Here is a 21,550-nt window from a genome sequence, read left to right as displayed (position 1 = left end):
TGGGCCAACTTAAAAATTTGTTTTGCAAGTTGGTAACAAAAATGAAATTCTCTAAAGACCAGTATCTCTGCAATTAGTTTCACAATTCAATTCCATGAATTGGGATAGAAATCGGGATAGGAGTTTTTCTCTGAATTTCGAAAGTTGTAGAAGATCGAATGAGAGTCACATCAATAAAGGAATAACCAAATGATCAAATATCAAAATACTTTTAACTCGATAAGTTTTCCTCGTTTTCTCTAAGAAATCACATTTCAAAATGTGAAAATTTTATTAAAACATACAAGAATCATGAAAACAAAAAATGAAAAAAGCGGTATACCATTCACTTATCACAAATGTTTTGATTGAAATACAAAGATACAACATATGAAGCTCATATGTTTTTTTATCACAAAGAAGCTCATATGTATACTAAAATTTAGACATCATACAGAGTTTTTTTGTTTTCTTTCTTTTTTTTGGGGACAGGGAACAAAGAGGTTCCATAAGAATGACAAAAGGATTAAGAAAGATAGAGTAGTGACCCAGCTTGGCCTCAGTTGCTAGTTGCTACCACCAGGTCCACCACCAAAGAGGTAATCCAGAGACGAGCCACCTCCTGGAGCTGAGTGAACCTTGGTCGATGGCCGGTCCTGCATAACAACCAAAACATGTTTTAGTAACTACAGACCATAAGTGAAAACCATCACTTCTTCCCTGTCTTCTTCATCTTTCAGGCAACTAATCTAAGAAACGGAAAGATAAAGATGATTTTTCTATCCCAACACCAGCCCACAGGTGACAGGACCTGATCAGTTGAAGTAGTATCCACAGTTTCAGTCGACATACCGTGAGGAAGTTGCCTGTGTTCTGTCCATCTGCGCGCATGTAATTGTTTGCAGAGTTGCTATTGAGACCAGCAGGACCTTGTTTGGTGACATCAACAGGTTTTGGAGCTTCGGTTTTAGGCTGTGCTGGAGAAGGAGGAGGAGGAGTAGGAGCAGGCTGAGTTTCAGCTGGAGCATTGTTAACGGCTGGCTTTGGAGCCTCTCCGCTCCCAAAAAGATAACCCAAAGAACTCTGCCCTCCACCTGCACTAACTCCACGACCCATTCTCTCTCTCTTGGTAAGGCACTAAGCTATGGATTCAGCACATATGAGGAAATCTTGAATCAGCATCATATTATATCATATAGAACAAATTTGATGGTAAACAACCACAAAACAGAATAATGGACTGTGTTACTCAATTCCTAGGTCACTAAACACTTGCACAGAACATATCCAGCTGCTATTCACAAGATCCAAATCTACTCAAAACTATCAAATCTTACGAAAACAGCTTGGCGGTGAAAATTTCTGAAAAAAAAAAAAACTCACATCTACAAGGCAAAACAAAGCTAGCACAAGAAGGTGGTACTTGAGCGTTAGACTAAAAGTCCCCAATTTCGGAACTCACTTGAGAACAATGAAAACGAGATCACAAACATGAACCAGTAGGAGCTCAAAGCAAAACTTGAATTCAGAATCAGACCCTTGAGAGCCATTCAACAACTTATCATCACCGGCATAACATCATTTAGAAGACTCACCAAATCAATTTTGAAATACATACTGAAACACGAAACACACACCATTTTGAAGTAAAAATAGCCAAGATAAAACAATCGATCTTCATCTGAACCTAACCAAAAGCAATTGCTCGATAACCTAGAGCATAAACATTCCCTCGTATATCAATATCCGATTCTTCGTATTCGCATCAACCAAACACCTAAAACAACACTACGATTGCCGAAAACCCTATCCAATTGGGCATCTTACGACTCGAAAGAGCGCAACAAATGTGATCGGGAAGAAAGAAAGAGCGACTCCGAAACATTTACCTGCGGCGGCTCCGATAATAGATCTAGTTATCGGCAATGTGATCGGAGAAAGATGCGAGGAAGAGTCAGTGAGAGAAAGCGAGATGTCTGTGACTTGTGATTTTATAGGCACACAAACACAAAAGGGGAAAAGCTCAGAGAAAGATCTCTTTTATAAAACGAGAACGTTCCACTTTTACTTTTTTTTCCAGAATCTATTTTTCTTCTGTAAATAGGAGTAAATGCCGATAACGGATGTAACCAAATAAACAAATAGTAAAGGTAACGCTTAGCTGGCACGTTCAATTCAACAGAACAACAATCACTTTATAAACCGCTGTCGTTTTCTCCTTTTTCTAGTAAGTAGTAAGCACTTGGTGTGTCGTGTGTGTAATACTGTAATCCACTAATTAATTTTACTTTTCTAATAATTTTCCATTGATTAATCAAAATCCATAAAGCTTACTTACTGTTTCATAAAAGTTACAAATAATGAGAAAGGACCCATCCCAAATGGGTGTTTTTGTTCATATCTCTGCGGCAAACAAAAAAATATGACAATCTCTAACTCATAAAGTTTAAAGGATCCTATGTCCGGTTGTGTTTTGATTATTTCCGGTTTACATAACCGGTAACAATGATCAGGAGGTTTTCTTGGAAGGTATTTGAGAAATCTCGACGAGTATTCGGTTCAAGGACTGAGGACGAGAGAAGAACGGGGCGTGATCTGAGCCTTTGAGCTGAAAAACTTGTTCTGGAGGGTTCGATTTTATCATGGCGTCTTGGAGAGAAACCGGTACAGCGTAATCCTCCTCCATGGTTTTGATGTAGAACCGCCTTATCGAACCGTAGTTCTTCTCCGACACGTGAAGCTTTTCGACCACCGGCGCGAATGGGATTGGTCTCATGGATACCGACGCTAATGCAACGTCCTGAACCCCAAAACAAAAAAAAAAAAAAATAGTGTCTGGTTTAGTCAAACCGAAACCGGTTCGGTTTTTGTTAGCCTAATAATGTATGAGTGTTACCTACCTTTGGGGGGCTCTGGTTAAAGAAAAAATCCTTAAGCAAAGATCTGTCGAAATCAACGGCTGTTGGAGGATTCTTTTTGCCGTTGGCGTACAGGAATATATGGACTTGTTCCATCAGATCATAATTTGACTCCGGCTGTGAAAATTAAACTCAAACGACTCAAATGGTTGCACAAAGGAACACTAACAAAAAAGAGTGTATGCATTCATAACATAAGAGTTTTATCTACAAATTTACAATAATAACAGTCAAAACCTATAAGTAGATGTAAATATTGAAAGTAAAACCTTGTTAGTTATTTAACAAAATCACCCTAATTAAAAAAATAAGGATTAAAAATGTGGAATTAAATAGTTTTGAACAAAAAAAGCAAAACCTGTTGGTTAAAGAGATCAAGAGTGCTTTGGGCATTGGCCAACATAGCAGCAGAGATGAAAACAGCCTTAGAGATCTTAGAAGGGAACATCTCCATGGCATAAGACATACAAGCCCCTCCAAAATCATGCCCCACTAATATCACCTGAACCAATCAAATCAAAAATGCTCATTAATAAACAATTTGATGATGATTAATTACAAAGACAACAAATCAAAATATTGAAGCGAGCTCTCTCGACCTTTTCGTTGGGTTTAAGGGTGTCGAAGAAGTGAAGGAGTGGTTTGACGTACTGAGCGAGGCTGGTTATGTTGTTAGTGTCGAAGGAGCTGACACCAGAACCGGTCAGGTCAACGGCGTCGACTTGGAAGCCATGTTTCTCTAAGAGCGTTATGGTCTTGTACCAACACCATGCACCAAAACCTCCTCCATGAACCAGCACGAACCGTTTTGTCTCCGCACCTTCCACCTTCAGCTCCTGCTCTTCCATCAATTTATCATATCATAATCATTAGTATCTTATAAGTTATAACAAGTCTCACTACGTTACAAGATTGGTGTTTAAACTTTTGTGTGATTATGACTAATATATCTATTTCTACAACTTTTTAATCACTAAAAAGTATAATGATTACTTACAGATAAACCCAAATGTACAATGTGTGTGTATATCAAATGATAGGTTTCATATAAAAACGAGTTCCAAATAGTGAAACCGCCAAAACATTTAACAAATCTAGCAACTATCCGGTTTGAACGGTTCGGTGAATGGCCGCGAATTTAATTAAAACTGAAAATATAGGAGAGGAGAAAGGAAGTAAGTGCTTTGCCTTGTCTAGGAGCTGATTAGGTTTGAGAACAGGATCAGTGCTTGATCTCTGCCTATTGCTGGAGCTTCTGACGAATCCACTTGTAGACTTCTTTGGAGTCAAGACGCCGGAAACGGAACCTACGGCGGCGGCGACGGCGGAAGCGGGAGGTGGCTGAGTACTGGAGGGATAGACGACGGAGGTTGACCGTCGGAAAGGAGGAGCAGAGTTGCTGTTACGTGGCGTCTGGCTAAAGAGGATATTAGTAGCGGCTAAGGTTTTCTCTTGGATGAGAGAGTCTTTCTCGTGGTCATGGTGATGTTCTTGGTGATGTCTTTCTCTGATCTTCTTCTTCGTCTTGATTCCTCCTTTCTTCGACGTTGACGATGTAGACGTGGAGGATCCAGAGCAGGAGAGAGACGGTAGTAAAGTCCGGCGCCGGAAAGATGGTATCAGAGACAACCTCCGTACGTGTTTCTCCGAGTTGCCACTCTCTCCTCCTCCTCCTCCGTTGACGATGGAGGGTTTCTTTTGGTTCGGATCTTGTTCTTGTGATATGCATCTCAAAGAGTTCCCCATTTTTGCTTTTGGTCTGTGTTTATGAGAGGAGAATGTGTATTCACGTTTGTATGTGTTTATGTGAATATATATATGGAGCATGTTCGTGCTTGCATGTGTATTGTTTTGTGTTTTGATGGGTGAAAAATGTTTAGTTGAGACCTTCACGTTGTGAAGCTGTAGCTTAAGTTAGTCTCTCGCCTCTTTGATTAAATCTGCTTGATCGTGATAGTTTTTGACACTAATTATGTTTTCTTGAGTCTCACGAAAATACAAATTGGAGAAAATTGGTTTAGAGTTTAGATTATAGTTTTGATTGTTGAATATTCAATTATAAAATAGTGAAATTTGATTGCCTAAACAGTTAAGGGAAAGAAGAAAGAGGGAGGAACATGGGAGGGCACTTTCTTTGAGCATTTCTCTGCTCATTTGACTTTCTAGCAAGAGCAGACCAATTATTTTTACAATATGCAGCAATAAAAGCTGTTTTTTTTTTTTGGTCTGCTGTTCAAGGAAACAGATTAATGAAGCAAAGGTAATAAGAAGAAGTTAAAATACTGTGGGTGCCTTAATCAACAAAACAACGTGGGTGGTGGCACGGTAAACTCGTCTAAGGTGAAACTAGTTCATTAAATTCATGTGACTATATGGTAATACATTTAAGGTGCTGAGTATCCATTCTGAAAATTCTTTGGAAGGTGGGATATTTATCATGGTTATTGGTTTCTTGACTCGAAAAGATAACCTGAAGAGGAAATTTTCTCAAATGTGATCTATCTGGCACGTCGTTAATACACACAACACACTGTCGATAATTTTGCTGTATACGATCTCGTTGATGACATCTTTCGCTATGTTGATGAAGAGGCTTCCACTCCAATAATTCTGCCAGTTGCTGAATATATTTGGTAAGTTGTCTAAGTTCCATTTGATTAAGTTTGAAGTTTTACAAAAAAGAAAGTACATGTCCGTTTTCTAATTCTATATTAATTACAAACTCTTTTGTGGATATATTATTATTATAGTGCCAGCAACTGAGATGGTGAAGCCAACTGATTAGCTAAACAAGAACGAGCCGATTCACAAAAAACGATGTTTCTGGGGAGAACTCTGTTAATGCTGCTGAAGATAAGATGGTTGTTGCTGGAAAAACTCCTCTCCACTGGACAATGGAAAGATTGAGTATTCTAATGAAAAAGTTGTCACCGCTCAAAAACCAGTAGAGCCAGTTGGTCATCAGCCTGATGAAGCTAGAGATTCTTTGCTGCAATGGTGAGTGTTTGTTTACTGAAAATCGACCTTGTAAATTTGTAATGATGATATTCATGATATTCGTGATATTTAATATTTATATTCGTATTACTGAAAAGGAAAATAGACCTTGTAATGAAGTTTATTTGAAAATTTTGGAAACGTATTAATTGCTAACGATTTTTTCTTGGGTAATTAATATGCGAATGATTTGATATTTATTTCTTACTAACGAAAACCTACCATAAGTGTCTTATAAATTAAATTCCTTTTTATTCTTCTCGGATTTAAATCTCACTCTAAGCTATCGAGCATGACTACCCTTTTGGTGTGTTTGTCCACATGTTGCTTTATCATTCGTTGTTTCTTACAAATAGGAAAAAAAATCTCCAAGACTCCCAACTATGGGAGGTTTAGAGAGAATTGTATTCAGTATTTTTAAAAGTTAAAGACACTTGAAATTTGCTGAGAGTTTTATGATATTTGTAAAGAAATTTTTGTAAAATTTATCAAAATCTTCACTAGAATGACTTTAAAGATCCAAAATATCCATAGACATCATCAGTGGCGGAGTTACATAGAGTGTGGAGTGGTCAATTGATCCAGTTCAAATTACAAAAATTAGAATTTAAGTTTACTAATGCATGTTATTGTTGAAAGAATTTGTTGAACTTTTTTTGAGTGATCCCCTAATTTCATGCTGGATGCTTTCCTCGACTCCGGTTAAAAAAATTTCTGGTTCCACCACTGGACACCATAATATTTTGGAAGTTTTGTTTTATTAGTTGAAATATGAATAATACATATTTCAATAACACAAAAATTAAATAGAATGATAGAATCAATAAAAACCGAAAGTTTTGAAATAACATAATATTTTGATATAATCAAACTAATAACAGTAGATTCTATTAAGAATATAAATAAAAAAATCATCAAATTAACATATCTTCAGGTGAATAATACTATGACATAGTGGTATTTTTGTTTGGCTTGTAAGTTGTAACTTGGTAAGTGTCATAAGGTCGAAGAATTTTGGCTACACTGCCGTCAGTAAGTACGAACCACTTGACTCGATCAGTGAGAGAGTACAAACTACAAAGTTAAAAGATGATTCTCTTTTTCTTTTCTTTACAACTTTTTAACCGTGTGATGTTTGGTTATGTCAAAGGACTCAATGCGTCAACGAGAAAAGGTTATAAAAAGTAAAAAAAAAAAAAAACATAAAAAGCGTCCTAGTCAAGACCAAAACCAAAACACAATTAACTTAGTTGTGTACTTGTGTGTAATGTGTTTCTCCGAGTTCCTAAGAAAGAAAGGAAAAGCCTACCTTCTAACAGAAATAGGAATAAATATTTCTTCTTTCCTTTTTTTTTCTCACCAAATCAAAAGCAGAATCTGGGAACCTCTCTAAAACCCTATTAATTCTCCTCTCTCTCTCTCCTTCTCGCCCCTCCTCTCTTCCCAAATCTCGAAACCTAAATCACACTTCTCTCTCTCAAAAAGTTTCTTCCTTTTTCTCTCCGGCCAAATTCTCCGGACTCTCCTCGGTCCATCTTTCTCTGCCGCCAGGTTTGGTTCTATAGATCTCTCCTTTTTTTAATCCGAATTCAGATTTGAGATTTTTTTTTTTCTGATCTTAGGGTTTTCGATTCGAATCTTAATTGGGTTCTTCTCTCCAATCTGTTTGATCTTGAATTTCCCGCAGATATGGCTACCGAGGAAGGTGTTGTTTCGGCTCAAGAAGTCTCTGAGGCTTTTGTTGAACAGTATTATCATATTGTCGAAACAGTTCCTCAAGAAGCTCGGAAGCTTTATCAAGATGCTAGTGTTGTCAGCAGACCAGGACCTGATGGTACTATGTTGTCTTTTACTTCCGTTGAGGTAAATTCAATTCTCAATTTGGATTCAAAAAGTCTTCTTCTTTTGCCCTACTCTCCATACTCCTATTGTTTGAATTCAGTGAAACTATCCTTTTATTTAGGCTACTAGGTCAATATTGCTTTTTGTTCTCTTGGGCATATACCATTTAGTGTTGTTGTTAGCTTTTCTTGTTAATCTCTCTGCTATTTATTGCATTGTTGGAATCAGTTCTACTAATAATTGTTTATGCTAGATCAGAGCTCCTCGAGGTTATTTTGTATGCTTAATGTTGCTGACCTTTCTTCAATCAAAAACCGGAGTTAAAAGACTCTTATTGTCTAGTTGTCTATGCAAATCGAGAACCTCACACATTGTTTATCATCTTGGTCCAGGCTATCAACAAGCACTTCCTGTCTCGTGACAGCACGACATCCGAGGTGCTGAGTGTGGATTCTCAGAACTCATTGGAAGGTGGAGTATTCATCATGGTCATTGGTTTCTTGACTGGAAAAGACAACCTCAAGAGGAAGTTTTCCCAAATGTTCTATCTAGCTCGTCAAGAGCGTACATTCGTTGTCCTCAACGACATCTTTCGCTTTGTTGATGAACATGCTTCCACTCCAACAGCCCTGCCAGTTGCTGACTCTGGTAAGGGAGTCTAATTCTTGTATTAAATTGAATTTTGTAGCTTTATATGTGCAACAGTGTCCATATCATAAAATCTATATTGAGAACTCTTTTGTGTACAACCATTATAGTGCCGGAAACTGAAACGGCTAAGACTGAGCCGATCCACAAAACTGGTGCATCTGCTGTGAACTCTGTTATTGCTTCTGAAGTTAAGAATGCTGCTGAGGTTAAGAACGTTGTTGCTGGAGCTGCTACTCCACCAATGGACAATGGAAAGATCAATCACAGTGGTGAGAAAGCTGTCACTGGTCAAAAACCGAAAGAGCCAGTTGCTGGAACAGCTGCTCCTCAGGTTGATGGAGCAAAGATGTCTTGGGCTGCGATGGTGAGTTTTCTTCTTGAGATTTTTGATTTATTTACATTGGCCATATGTGCATACTTATAAAGTAAAGTGATACAGGTTCAATCAACGGCAAGAAACGCCGCTCCGTTTCAAGTTAAAGCCCCAGTTCAGAAACCTAAATACATGGGAGGACAACCTCGTGCAGCTGTAGCACCTCGAGCACCTGCAGCACCTCGTGCACCTGCGGCTGCTAGTAAATATGAAAAGAGAAATGATCACAAGTTCATCGAGGAACCAGGTCAGAAGGCAGAGGATGGTTCATCCATTAATCGTTGGATTTATACAAGTCTTTTCTCTTCTTGTCTGTTTTGGATGTCTGATAGTATTGTTTGGTTTCAGGCACTTCGATATTCGTGGCAAATCTTCCAATGGATGCAATGCCGCCTCAACTCCATGAACTGTTCAAGGACTTTGGTCCTATCAGAGAAAATGGGATTCAAGTCAGAAGCTCCAGGGTATATGATCTTTTTATCAATCTCATCACCTCTCGTAGTTTCCTTTCATGAAAGCATAAGCAACAATTCTAAATCTTTTCTCATGCATCCAGGTTCAAGGAATTTGCTTCGGGTTTGTTGCCTTTGAATCTGCTACCTCTGTACAGAGCGTGCTTCAGGTAAATGATAAATACTAGTTTCTTGTTTCCCCTTTAAAAGAAAACACATACGAACCTCTGATTCGAACTCTTGTCGTTTCCAGGCTGCCAAGAACAATCCCTTCAGGCTTGCAGATCGTAAGCTTCGTGTAAAGGAAAAGCAAGGTAAGCTTCTCTCTTTCTTTCAACCCATCTTTGATCTGAAAGTTCTCAGCTTCTCGCGTGCAAGCCTGAAACTTCCTCATGTTTATGTTTTTGCAGTTGATTATGATGGAAACAAATCTTCTGGTGTGAGAAGTGTAGGTGGAAGCAAGACTCAGCAGAATGGCTCTGCAGATGATGGAGGAGATGATTTCAAGCCTATCAAAAGCCGTAGGAAAGGTGGCAGAAACGAGAGAAGAGGAGACAATAACCAGAAAAACAGTGAAGGAGGAGCTCCTGAGGTTAAAGCTTGAATGCTCTCATCTGAAAACACAAGCCACTACACAAGAACAGTTATAATTTGCAGCCTTCATAGAAAATTTAGCATCTTAAGAGATAAGGAAGACGCTTGCAAGTTGAGATTATTTTTCTACATTACAGATTCATATCACTTTTACCTTTTTAGGTCTTTTTTTCTTTACTCCTTAATGGGAGTCGACATCATTCTTCTGTTTATTTTTTCTTTTTCTTTTTCCTTTCACCAGACGAGTTTTCTACTGTTTTCTGCTTTTCTACATTCCAAATTTTTTATTCGAAAATTCACCTTTCAGATTATAGCTATCGACGTGTAATAATACGCTTTTTAAGAATAAAAAATAAATTTGATTTTCAGTTATAGGTTTAAAACTTGAAATCAATAAAGTTTCCTCCTGCAAATACGTGGAGGTAAAATCCTGTGTTCCGTTTTGCGAATCATTCACGTTTTAGAGAACTGAATAATTTAAGATGAGAGCTTTTCGCATCATTCAAGTATGTAATTCACTTATTTGTAAAGAAACAAAGAATGATTAATACATCTGGGATCAAATCTAAATAGCGGTTAGTTATGAAAAGAAGTAAATGAATCCAATAAAAAATGTAATTACCAATTGCTTGATATGGATTACAAAGCCCTTACAGGCTTACACGTCAACAGAAGCACTGGATGTCCACTTATCTCCATACCAAAGGTAATGTTTTCTTCTATTTTGCAATCTCACAATCCCACAATCCCATAATTTGCTACATACATAGATTCCTGAGCTTTCTTAGGAAAGATTCAAACTTACTTTTCAGGGAAAACGACTTATTTCCCCCTCAGAATTATGATATAATAATAGATCCACCCGAAGTTTAGACTCCGTCGTATATCACCAAGTTTTCAAACTAATTTTCCCCTAAATCAGATTTTCTAAACTTATTTGACTCTGAATGTAAAGTTTCTAATCAAAAATCTCCCCAAACCGTGATTTATTATGGTTTACTGTTGACCAGAATAGAGTTAACCATCTAATAAAACACTTAAACCGAATTATGAACCGATTGTAACACCTAAACCAAAATTTAACCCGATTTTAATTTCTAAACCCGATTTGACCAGATTATAATTTCAAAATCTCCAAAATCCCCAATTTTAACCAACCCTAAATTGATATTTCGAGAATTTTGTTGGCTGTGCATAATTCCTTTGAAGAATCTCTGTGCATAATTTGTTGGTTGTGCATAATTTTGTTTGACAAATCCCCAAATCCCCAACAACCACGTTGTCGACTGTTATTCTTCGTCACTGTCAACGCCTGTGAAGAAGCATAAAGAACGTCAAAGACCAAAACACATTTCTTGTCTTTTTCGCCTTCTTTACTTTCAGAGCACAACGATTAAACTCGAACTAATCCTCAAAAACCCATTATGACGTCGACCAGTAACATAAATCTACTGATTATTGCTGATTCTATTTTTTTTTTAATGGTTTTTTACTCTAGTTGCTTTGTGCCAATTAAATTCGGAAGATTCTAAGTTTGAAGTTTCCGATTCTGGAAGAAGAAGAGAGATGCAAAGGAAGTGTTTGGCTTGGAGCTTACCTCAGCTCCTGGGATCGAAACCCTTTGCGTTTTCCCCAAAAACAGTGCAAAAACTAGATATTTTTTCCTGTTTCTGTTTATAATTTCTAATAATTTAGTGTTCTTGTTCTTCCCAAATCCCAATTTTTGGTGCTAATCGTCTGATTTCTGCAGTAATTAAAGCTGGACATGAAATTGGAGATTTGGGGTTGAAATGTGGTCGGCTTTTTAAGATGTGATTGAGTTTTAACAGGATCGGGTTTTCAGTTTGGTAGGATTTTAAATCGTTCTGGTATAGAACAAATCTGTTTTTTTTTTTTTTTTTATCAGGTTAGCCTCATAAACCATTCAATTCAATGGTCAGGGTTAAATAAGTTTAGAAATATCCGATTTAGGAGGAAATTAGTTTGAAAACTTTGTAAAAGGGTGATATAAGACGGGGTTCAAACTCCAGGTGAATCTGTTACTATGTCATAATTCTGAGGGGAAAATAAGTTGTTTTCCCTACTTTTCACCAAGAGCAAGTACTTTTATACTAGGATGTTATATTTTATCATGCAGGTTAGTAAGCTGAAGGATCTTGTTGTCCAATACTTTATTCACAATTCGAGGTAAGCTATCAAGTTCTTCAAGTCTCTCTGATATAATAAGCAACTCGTTTTAATAAACAGTAGGTCCTAAGCTTCTTCAGGTACCTACTTAAAAGAGTTTAGAGTTTTATTACATCAGCCTTGATAGATGTTTTTTAGACTTTTTTTTTGTACTTGGAAAGAACAAAGATAAATTGTTCGACTTAAAACTAAATGTTCGGTTAGCATTTAATTTTGTAGTGTAATTAGATACAGATTGTCAAATGACTTGATTGTTTGAAGAGAAGGTAAGAGTTTGCTATCCAGTCCAATTTGAGATTATTTTGTCTACGTTACATATTCTTTACTTCTTTAGGTCCCTTTCCAATTTTTCTGCTTAATTCCGAATTTTTATTCGAATATTCATTCACCTTTCTTATTATAGCTTATCGTACTATCATTATGTAATACCTTTTTTAAGGAAAAATAGAAAAATCATATTTTTAGTTTTAAACTTTAAGTATAATAAATAAAGTCTCCTCCTGCGAATACGTGAAGGTATTATCCTGTGGTTTGTTCCGTTGCAAATCAATCACTTTGAACAAAATAAATAATTTAAGATGAGCTTTATCTGGTCTAATGTCGCCATCATTCAAATATTGTAATTTGTAAAGAAACAAAGAAAAAGATGTACATCTGTAATAAATTATAAGAAAGAACGCAATTAGCGGTTATAATAAGAAGTAAAGAAATAAATAAAGAAATAGAAAGCAATTAGCATTGCTTGATAAAGAGAAAACAACAAGTATGCAAATGTGACACTGACACCTCTCTTCGTCTCCAGGTTTGGATTACAAAACCCTTACACGTCAACGATTTTAGCTAGATTTGATTCCATTCCCTTTTCCATCTTTTTTTCTTACCAACCTTTTTTCCCTTAGAAAATGCGTCAACATGTAACTTATTTGTAGTTCCAAACTGGTTATCCAAACAGTTTAGTTGCAAAAACTCGATATATGATTTTTTTTTCTTCCTTTTGAACAAAGACTCGATATATGAAATTCAAAGCTCTATATAGAGATTTAGGATTAAGATAATTCTCTAACCAGAGAGTTACTTTCACCTCTTCAGACCATATATATATATATATATGATTGATTCCAATAAATAAAATGTATAGTTGTATAGAAGTGACCACCAAAAAAATGAGGTGGTCCTCCTAATTAAGTGCGATTATAAGCTCCTATGGTTATGCGTCCATGACAACACCTGTAGCTTTATATGTAATGGAGTAGTGGCGACCGGTGAGTGGCATATATGCTTTTAAAGTTTTCGACTCCTACGGCCATATATTATTGTATGCAATATTTGTTTAAAAGTCCCTTCGAAGATATCCGATAAAATTGGAATGATATTGAGAAAATATATTGAAAATTAGCATGGCTTTTGTGCAAGGATAACAGGGTACATACAAATAGAGAAATAGTAAAAAAAAACTTTACTTAAACAAAAAATCATGGAATTTATATAGGTTTCGATTGAATTTTTAAAGATCGGTTGAAACTAAATAAATTTATTGACCATATATTTTATTTTGTATAAACGGTTCGGCTTGAAATGTCTTTAGTGGGATTTTGCATTATTTATGTTAGTTTTACATAATAGTTATTAAACTTTATTCATAATATTTTTTATAATGCATTTCTACCATCAGTGCTAGAGATAGTATAGAATATTGTTACAAAAGATCATCATAGTTACCATAATAGTTCGATTCTGATATAGTTCGAATCTGATATAGTCTCGGCTATTATATTTGTGTGTTGATCATTAAAATATATTTTAAAAACGACCAGAACATGTATAGACAAAAACTTTGTGTGCTAATACCGTTATTGTGTCGTCATTCGAACTCAACATGTTTATTGAGAAAAAAAAAACATTGATCAAATTATAAAATTCGTTACAAAATATCAATTCATGGCTTCGGATTTCGGATCTTGTTGGAATTTTTTTTTGAAAATCTTCTATATTAATAAAAAAGCATACGAGAAAGACATTTTTACTTATCAACAAGTCTCCATAAATATTGAACCGATCTGCTTGTTCAAAAATAAATGTTGAACCGATCTTTTTAATAGTTGCAGATTCACTATGTTGAACGAATATCGGCTATCATATTTTGTTTATGTGAACCATTGTAAACATTTGAATCTTGAAGACAAAAAATAATAAGAAAACTCTGGCTTTCTACAATAGACTCCATACTCATAATTTATCCGGTTTAAAACAAAATAATATGCGTGTACATGTTTTGTAACACAACATGCTTCACGTTCTATAATGTGTGGGAAGATAATAATCTGGGAACAAATAATACAAGAGAAGTCGATCTGATGTTTAGACACGCAAGGCAAGGATCCCCCACACCCACTTGGACACGTGTTACTTGTCCCGATCTCTGACATGCTTCACGTTCCCGCGACAGTTATTTGAGGACATTTCAGTAAATGACTACTGAGATGTGTATCGGCTGTCACAGTGTCACTGGACTCCTAGATATCTGAGCTGGCTGGCACGCGTGGGGACCACGTACCTTACCCCCAAGCCAATGGGTAGCGCTTAAGATAAATCTGGTGTGTGTTTATACTTTATATTGTTTTATACGATGAAGATCACGCTCGTACGTTTGATCATGGTGGTTGCAGAGGAATTTGGATATCTTTGATCAAAATAGGAACTGAACATTTTACAATTTTAAGAACTAGTTACCGTAAATTTGCAAATGTAATTTTTTTTAATTTAGATCCGTGAAATATCATTTTCCATAACATAGAATATATTTTCAGTAATTCTGATCTAAGTCCAAAAAAATTTCAAAAACAATTTTTAAAATATAAAACTTAATATCTATCTATAAATCAGTGGCGGAAGCAGCTCATAATGAGGTGGGTTAGCTGACCCAGATAGAATAAAAAAATAAAAAAATTGTAACACTATAATTTGTCCCATATCGACAAAGTGTAACATTTTAAAAGGTATAATTATATTATAAATAAGAATTTATATTAAAATATTAATTTATAAGTTGTAAACTCTTTCTAAAACTAATATAATTTATAAAAAAAACTACATTTCTTTTTAAAAAAGTGGCATATTGATCAACAAAATATACATTTGAAGTAATTCACATTTCCTTTTATTTTTAAAAATTTCTTAAGATATAGTTAAATTGCTTAACTGTTTATTTTATGTAATTTAAGATATAGACACCAATTCACCAATTATCGATGCTTGTAATAACAGCACACAAATTTTGTAAATATTAAATTAGAATTAATTTTTTTTGTGTATATATAAATTGTAATGTCAAACATAATGGAATAATTTTTGAAAAGAAAATCTTCACCATCTAATATAAATCTAGCAAAGCAAAAAAAAATATTCAAGAGTTAAACTTAGTGGAACAGTTTCTGAAAAGAAAAATTTTCACTACCTAATATTGAATTAGATAATTTACCATATGATTCCGCAAATTAAAAAAACATTCAAAATTAAAGTTATATTTAATTCTTCTTATTGCGATTATAACCGTCAAAAATATATTTTTTTGCAATGAAAATTTGGAAGATGACTTTGCATTATACAATTTTTTATTATGATTTATGTCAATAATTTTTTGCTTCTGTCATTATTATAAATTAATACGTGTTAGTACGTCCATTAGAAGAGAACTTCTATGCGAAGGACAGTCATACGATAACATTAAAACGCATGAGATAATTTTCTAATATTATTTGACGGACAAATTAGTCAAAATTCCATACCACTTTGTTAAAAAAATTTAGAAAGAATAAAAAAAAACGTATAATTAAAAAAAAAACATATAAAAGAAAACAAATTGGTAGAAGTACTTCGGGCGAAAGAAATTCACAACGTCTTATGTTGATAAAACCAAAAAAAAAAAAAAAACAAATTAGTAGAAGTACTTCGGGCCAAAGAAATTCACGTCTTATGTTGATGAAAAAAGAATATAAATGTTATTTTTTTCTTTTTCAAAAAGGAATAAACATAATATTTATTCATTCAATTCACTCTTTTTCTTGTTTCATAAAGTATTGGTATTGTATTTATACGTATATTGGAATGTTTATATATACCATTGTAGGACCTGGGTCCGAGAACCTAGCCGTTCCTCTGACTCTGACTTAAACGAGAAAGAGAATACACGTGTCCCATACTGTTTACCACAACACGTGTTCGCCTCCCACACCTTTTACGCTGTTATGGACACGTAAGTGGCCAGCAAATAATACAATTTAAAAATGGAATTGTTTTATTTTCTCGTGTTAAAAAAATATAGTGTAGAGCAATAATAATAGGGCAAAAAAGGGAGGGGACAAAGAGATCAAAAAAGAAATAAGATAATAAAAATACTCTGTAGCCGTACAAAGACGTGTCGACTCGAGGGATAATCGGATTGCCACTTGGCTCTTTTGCTCTCTCTCTCTGCTCTTCGGTACTTTTCACACATTTTGGGCTATTCTCGTCGCTTTCTTTCCTATTACGTGCCCAACATATTTATATATTCTTTTTTTTTTTCTTTATAGTTTTACTCAACTACATAAATTAAATAAATAATGTGTAAACGTATGTACATGCTAATAGATAGGCTTTGATAGTCACGAATTTGATTATAATAATTGTATATATATATATATATATATATTTCTGTAAATATCAAAGAATAACTTTCATAAAAAAAGAAAAACAATATTAATAAAGAATATTTATTTACGGGGATTTTTATGGTACTATACTAATGACGAGCTAAATAATAGGTATTGTCAAGTGAAAATAGAACTGAATATTCTGTGTTTTCCATCTGCTGAATTTGAGTTCTCTTCTCTGTCTCATCCGTTGAATACATATGTAATTTCTTTTTGATTGGTCTTCCAATTTCTGAGAAATAAATTTAACATGTGAATCTTTTTTAGGGAAAGGAATCAAAGAGAAAGTTGGGAGCTTTTTTTTTTCTCTCTAAGATATGGATGGGATCAAAGTCTGAATTTTTATTTGATTATTACTGTTACATAAGCTTGCAGTTTTCTTGTTGATGGAGGAAGCAAACGAGAGAAGTAGAGAAATGGCGAGAAGCAATAGTTGTATGTTCCCAAGAGATTTGCTTCAGAGATTTATCTCTTCTAATTCACAGGAAGGTGATGATGATTATGAAGAAGAAGAAACAGAGGAAGACGGTATCGAGTTGAATCTGGGGTTATCTCTTGGCGGGAGATTCGGAGTTGACAAAAGCAACAAGCTCGTTAGATCTTCCTCCGTCGTGGTGACGATGCCTCTTTTCCGGGAGAAACTTCATCAGCCGGAGATGAAGCCTTTTAAGCCGGAGACACCGGCGGCGGCGGCGGCGGCGACGCGGCATACGGGTTTGATGAGAACGACGTCGTTGCCGGCGGAGTCGGAAGAAGAGTGGCGGAAGAGGAAAGAGATGCAGACTCTTCGGAGAATGGCGGCTAAGAGAAGAAGAAGCGAGAAGCTTCGTATCGGCGGCGGCGGCGGCGGCGGAAACAGCAACAAATCAACCGAGACTAGTAAAAATACTCCGGGAGAAGCCGCCACCGCATCTAGGCGGCGAGGTAGACCGTCGTCGGGGCTGCCACGGTGGTCGGCGACGGCTAACAACGGCGGAATTTTGCGGCAACATAGTGCTGGTTTAGATTCACTGCAGGGCTCCGTTGAGTCCCAAGGCGGCGGCGGCGGAGGCGTCGGAAGTTCTTCCGGTGAATTAGAAAGCAAATCTCATCAAGGTACTTTTCTGATTTCTGATCATCATCATTACACACAAGGCTTTAAATTTGTTGAACTTAAATTATAAGCAAATGGATACATCAAATCTAAAAGAAAGGTTAAATCTTGATGCAAAGATTTCACCTTTTCCCAACCTGAAAGGTCATTTGCTTAGTTTTGAAGATATACAAATAAACTAAACTTACCAATTAATGTGATTAACTTACCAATGTTGTTGTTTGGATGAATCTAGGTTCGAGCGAAGAAGCAAGAAGCTTACCTTCGACGACACAACAACAACAAAAACAACAACATGAAGCAGCAAAGCCGAGTAATCGGCTGAGAAGATTGAGTTCAGTGGACATGAAGATAGAGCCACAAGGGAAAGGGAAAAGCGAGATGCCATGTGTGTTCACCAAAGGAGATGGACCAAATGGGAAGAGAGTTGATGGTATTCTGTATAGATACGGCAATGGAGAAGAAGTGAGGATCATGTGTGTCTGCCATGGCGATTTCTTGTCTCCTGCTGATTTCGTTAAACATGCTGGTGGTCCTCATGTTGATCATCCTCTTAGACACATTGTTGTCAACACTTGTTCTCCATCTAATAATCTCTTATAGACAAAACACCCTAACCCTCTCTTCATTTGATCACTTGACCAGAGTTTAGAGAAGAAGATGTTTTTAAGAGTTTTAGATCAGACAGACAACATATACTTTGGCTGATTCTGGTAGTTTCTACAATATTAAGAGTTATATTTGTATTTTTACTACTTTATATAGAGAATGGAGAAACAACATTTTTATCTGTTTTTTAACATTGATGATGCAAATGGTGAGTAGATGATAAACAAGAAACAAACTTGAAAAAAGGAAAAGCTAATAAAAAGCTTCTAATGTCTACGCACTTGTTTTTGCTGCTGTACAAATCCTCTAAAAGACAACACTTGTTCTTCTTCTAATCACAATCTAGAAGGTTGGATTCGCTTCAGCAGTTTTACAGCTTGTTTCATCGTTGGTCTTATAGAGAGGCTATCAACAGTGCATTTCAGTGCTAAATGCAGAACCTCGACAAGATCATCTTGCGGACCAGTCTCCCATAGTCCCTTTGTGAAAACTTCCTTGGCTTTGCCTTGACTCAACATCATATGTGCCCACGAGACAATGTTGAACCCGTTCTCGTGCGATGAGAAAGAAGGATCCAGAGCTCGCTTATCAGATATCAGCTCCAAGATGACAATACCGTAACTATAAACATCTGCCTTCTCCGAGACACGGCAAGTCATTGCGTATTCAGGAGCAACATAACCAAACGTTCCAGCCACGCCTGTTGTGACATGAGACTGCGAAGTTCCCAAGAGCTTTGAGAGCCCGAAATCAGAGAGATAAGCGTTGAAGTTGTTGTCCAAGAGTATGTTACTCGGCTTGATGTCTCTGTGCAAGACTTTAGGAGAACAGTGCTCGTGAAGATAAGCCAGAGCACGAGCTACATCGAGAGCAATCTTGTGAAGGATCTTCCACTCAAGAGCTGGTTTTGATCTCTCCTTGATGAAATCCTCGAGGTTTCCACCGGATAAGTAGTTGTAGATGAGGAACATCTCGGTTTCACTCGCGTGGTAACCAATCAGCATAACGAGATTCGGGTGCCTAACCATTTCAAGAGCAGAGATCTCTGCGTGGAACTGTTGATCACCTTGAAACCTACCAACAGAGAGTCTTTTAACAGCCAAGACATTGTTTGGAGACACCTCTGCTTTATACGTCGAACCAAAGCCACCGTGACCGATACAGTTGGAGTTAGAGAAGTAACCAGTGGCTCTAACGATGCTCTCGTAAGTCAAAGGGAGACCAATGTCAACAAACACTTTGATCTCCTTTGTCTCTGCTACTTGAATCTGAGAGTTTCGTTTCCATTTCCTCGTGTAGAAGAACAAGACGACGAGGACAAGAAGCACGAAGACTATGACCGAAGCCGACACAATCGAAGCGATCTCAATCGGGTATAACCCGGTTTTACCTGGAGATTCGTCTGAGTTCGGAGTCACTCCGTCTTCTTCTTCGTTGAAACTCATGAGCTTCCTAAGCTCGATTCCACGAACAGCATTGCCTGAGAAACTTGAAAACCTAGAAACCTTCAACGACTTTCCGAAATTAGCAAGAAACCTCTGAATCCAAAGCTTAGGCTTTTCATCAACTGGATTCAAATCCTTCGAGATGCGATTAAGCCCTTGATTCAAAACCCTGTTTCCATGAGATTCACCAGTAAAGGTGTTACCTTGAAGATCAAGTACCTCTAATTTCTCCAATCCCCAAATCTCCTCTGGTATTTGACCTCCAAGATCGTTAAAAGCAAGAGACAAAACCCTAATTTCAGAGAGATTTCCCACCACCGGAGAGATTTCGCCACCGAGTCTACTTGAACAAGAAGATGAATCTGGGAGATGAAGACTACCTTGAGGTTCATCGCAGCCTCTGAGAATGAGAGAGACGACTCGAGAATCGAAGTTGCAGGAAACACCGAACCAAGAACAGTGGTTAGAGCTGTTCGGATCCCAGCTAGAGAGAACACCATTTGGATCAGAGAAACTACTCTTCAACTCCAGAAGAACGGTTTCATCGTGAAAAGCATTCTCGGAGAAAAGTTTCCGAGAAAACGAAAACGCAAATAAATTAAGCAGCAAGAACAAAGCCAAGAGATTTCTTTTCATTTTTCTCCTCCACAAGAGAGATTGAGAGAGAGAGAGAAGACGACGGCAAAACGCAGAAGGAAAATCAAAACCCTAATTTTTTTTTTATGTTTTTCCCCTTTCTCGCAAACCCAAATATCAAAAAAAAATTGAAGTCTTTTCTAAAATTTTGATCTCCCTCTCTTCTCTTTCTCTCGAAATTCAAGTCGCAAAAGAAGAAAGTTTCTTTACCCAAAGAGAAAACGACATTAAAGTAAAACAAAAATTTCTTGGTTCAATAACCAATTCAAAAAAAAAAAGTTCTTAACGTATTGGAACCAGTCAAACAAGTATGAATTTCGAGGAAAAGAGGAGAAAAGAAAAGAGAAAAAAAAAACTAAAATCTCTCTTTCTCCGTCATAAACTATTTTAAATTCGTTTTGAGGAAAATATTTCAAAACACACTACTTACTTTATTACTCTTTTAAGAAGTTAAGATCTAAAGTTTGTCTGTATTCATCAGTGATAGTAAATAAATGAAGAAAAATGTAAAACTTTAATCATCTTTTTTTGTGAGATTAGATAGATAGATAGTGTTTCACTCTCAGCCGCGTCTCTCTCGGTTCTGTCGTTAAACTTTTTTTTGTCGTTGTCTTTACAGACTTTTGAGAGGATGGGACCCACGCCAAGTCAATGTCTGAAAAGTAATTTATTTATATTTTATAAGTATATAGAGAGAGAGGTCTCCACATGGCTGCTTCTTGTTTGACCAGCCCGGCTAAGTGTGGGACCTACTTTTATTAATTGGTCCATGATTAGATTCCGAAATCGTTTCATCAATTTTTTTTTTTCCTAAGTTAAATAACGATCATGTCACGGTTTTTATGTAGACGTGTATTCCTCTGTCGATCTACGTCATCATGACGTTAAATTTTGCGTCAGCCGTCAGAGATATGATTGGCCCAAACTGTTTTAGTTTGCGCTTCTTCTAGTCCAATGTATTTGAGCTTCAAAGTTCACAATAAACATGGCATGTCGTATATGAATTATAACAAAAAATAGTTGATATATCCTTTTGACAAATTAAGCTGATTAATAGCTAAAATGTCGACGTTCAATGTAAGATAC

The 21,550-nt window shown here is 36.3% G+C and overlaps 5 protein-coding genes across 5 annotated transcripts; 2 read left to right on the top strand and 3 right to left on the bottom strand.

Moving 5' to 3' along the window:
- Nucleotides 1-305: 305 nt before the first annotated feature.
- Nucleotides 306-2,080, bottom strand: LOC18008236 (protein SPIRAL1-like 2). Its single transcript, XM_006390979.2, has 3 exons — nt 1,869-2,080; nt 832-1,121; nt 306-635 (listed from the first exon to the last, which is right to left on the bottom strand). The coding sequence occupies exons 2-3, from the start codon at nt 1,093-1,095 to the stop codon at nt 546-548; spliced, it is 354 nt and encodes a 117-aa protein (XP_006391041.1). The 5' UTR covers nt 1,096-1,121; nt 1,869-2,080; the 3' UTR covers nt 306-545.
- A 408-nt stretch (nt 2,081-2,488) lies between these two features.
- LOC18009480 (putative methylesterase 15, chloroplastic) lies at nt 2,489-4,738 on the bottom strand. Its single transcript, XM_006390978.2, has 5 exons — nt 4,086-4,738; nt 3,497-3,733; nt 3,256-3,399; nt 2,880-3,014; nt 2,489-2,779 (listed from the first exon to the last, which is right to left on the bottom strand). Exons 1-5 carry the CDS (start codon nt 4,722-4,724, stop codon nt 2,489-2,491), a joined length of 1,446 nt encoding a protein of 481 aa, XP_006391040.2. The 5' UTR covers nt 4,725-4,738.
- A 2,484-nt stretch (nt 4,739-7,222) lies between these two features.
- LOC18008237 (putative G3BP-like protein) lies at nt 7,223-10,180 on the top strand. The gene is made up of 9 exons (XM_006390977.2): nt 7,223-7,445; nt 7,582-7,757; nt 8,129-8,384; nt 8,495-8,751; nt 8,827-9,007; nt 9,109-9,224; nt 9,317-9,382; nt 9,466-9,526; nt 9,623-10,180. Exons 2-9 carry the CDS (start codon nt 7,584-7,586, stop codon nt 9,814-9,816), a joined length of 1,305 nt encoding a protein of 434 aa, XP_006391039.1. The 5' UTR covers nt 7,223-7,445; nt 7,582-7,583; the 3' UTR covers nt 9,817-10,180.
- A 6,856-nt stretch (nt 10,181-17,036) lies between these two features.
- LOC18008235 (ninja-family protein AFP1) lies at nt 17,037-18,496 on the top strand. The gene is made up of 2 exons (XM_006390976.2): nt 17,037-17,776; nt 18,010-18,496. Exons 1-2 carry the CDS (start codon nt 17,068-17,070, stop codon nt 18,375-18,377), a joined length of 1,077 nt encoding a protein of 358 aa, XP_006391038.1. The 5' UTR covers nt 17,037-17,067; the 3' UTR covers nt 18,378-18,496.
- Nucleotides 18,497-18,534: 38 nt separating this feature from the next.
- LOC18008232 (probable LRR receptor-like serine/threonine-protein kinase RPK1) lies at nt 18,535-20,622 on the bottom strand. Its single transcript, XM_006390975.2, has one exon. It carries the CDS (start codon nt 20,462-20,464, stop codon nt 18,719-18,721), a length of 1,746 nt encoding a protein of 581 aa, XP_006391037.1. The 5' UTR covers nt 20,465-20,622; the 3' UTR covers nt 18,535-18,718.
- Nucleotides 20,623-21,550: the final 928 nt, after the last annotated feature.

This window comes from Eutrema salsugineum, unplaced genomic scaffold (assembly GCF_000478725.1).
Source record: "Eutrema salsugineum unplaced genomic scaffold, Eutsalg1_0 scaffold_9, whole genome shotgun sequence".
NCBI classification, from domain to species: Eukaryota; Viridiplantae; Streptophyta; class Magnoliopsida; order Brassicales; family Brassicaceae; genus Eutrema; species Eutrema salsugineum.
The sequence above is the reverse complement of the archived record's forward strand: the minus strand, read 5'-3'. Positions and strand labels throughout refer to the sequence as shown.

What these genes read in the sequence shown, in the direction of transcription:
- LOC18008236 (XM_006390979.2), bottom strand. Translation starts at nt 1,095, where the DNA reads ATGGGTCGTGGAGTTAGTGCAGGTGGAGGGCAGAGTTCTTTGGGTTAT. An exon ending in ACACAGGCAACTTCCTCACG is followed by an intron (nt 636 to 831) that starts GTATGTCGACTG and finishes GTTGTTATGCAG; the next exon opens with GACCGGCCATCGACCAAGGT.
- LOC18009480 (XM_006390978.2), bottom strand. Translation starts at nt 4,724, where the DNA reads ATGCTCCATATATATATTCACATAAACACATACAAACGTGAATACACA. An exon ending in CTAATCAGCTCCTAGACAAG is followed by an intron (nt 3,734 to 4,085) that starts GCAAAGCACTTA and finishes ATGGAAGAGCAG; the next exon opens with GAGCTGAAGGTGGAAGGTGC. An exon ending in TTGATCTCTTTAACCAACAG is followed by an intron (nt 3,015 to 3,255) that starts GTTTTGCTTTTT and finishes TAATTTTCACAG; the next exon opens with CCGGAGTCAAATTATGATCT.
- LOC18008237 (XM_006390977.2), top strand. Translation starts at nt 7,584, where the DNA reads ATGGCTACCGAGGAAGGTGTTGTTTCGGCTCAAGAAGTCTCTGAGGCT. An exon ending in CCTGCCAGTTGCTGACTCTG is followed by an intron (nt 8,385 to 8,494) that starts GTAAGGGAGTCT and finishes CAACCATTATAG; the next exon opens with TGCCGGAAACTGAAACGGCT. An exon ending in TCGTGTAAAGGAAAAGCAAG is followed by an intron (nt 9,527 to 9,622) that starts GTAAGCTTCTCT and finishes ATGTTTTTGCAG; the next exon opens with TTGATTATGATGGAAACAAA.
- LOC18008235 (XM_006390976.2), top strand. Translation starts at nt 17,068, where the DNA reads ATGGAGGAAGCAAACGAGAGAAGTAGAGAAATGGCGAGAAGCAATAGT. An exon ending in AGAAAGCAAATCTCATCAAG is followed by an intron (nt 17,777 to 18,009) that starts GTACTTTTCTGA and finishes GGATGAATCTAG; the next exon opens with GTTCGAGCGAAGAAGCAAGA.
- LOC18008232 (XM_006390975.2), bottom strand. Translation starts at nt 20,464, where the DNA reads ATGAAAAGAAATCTCTTGGCTTTGTTCTTGCTGCTTAATTTATTTGCG.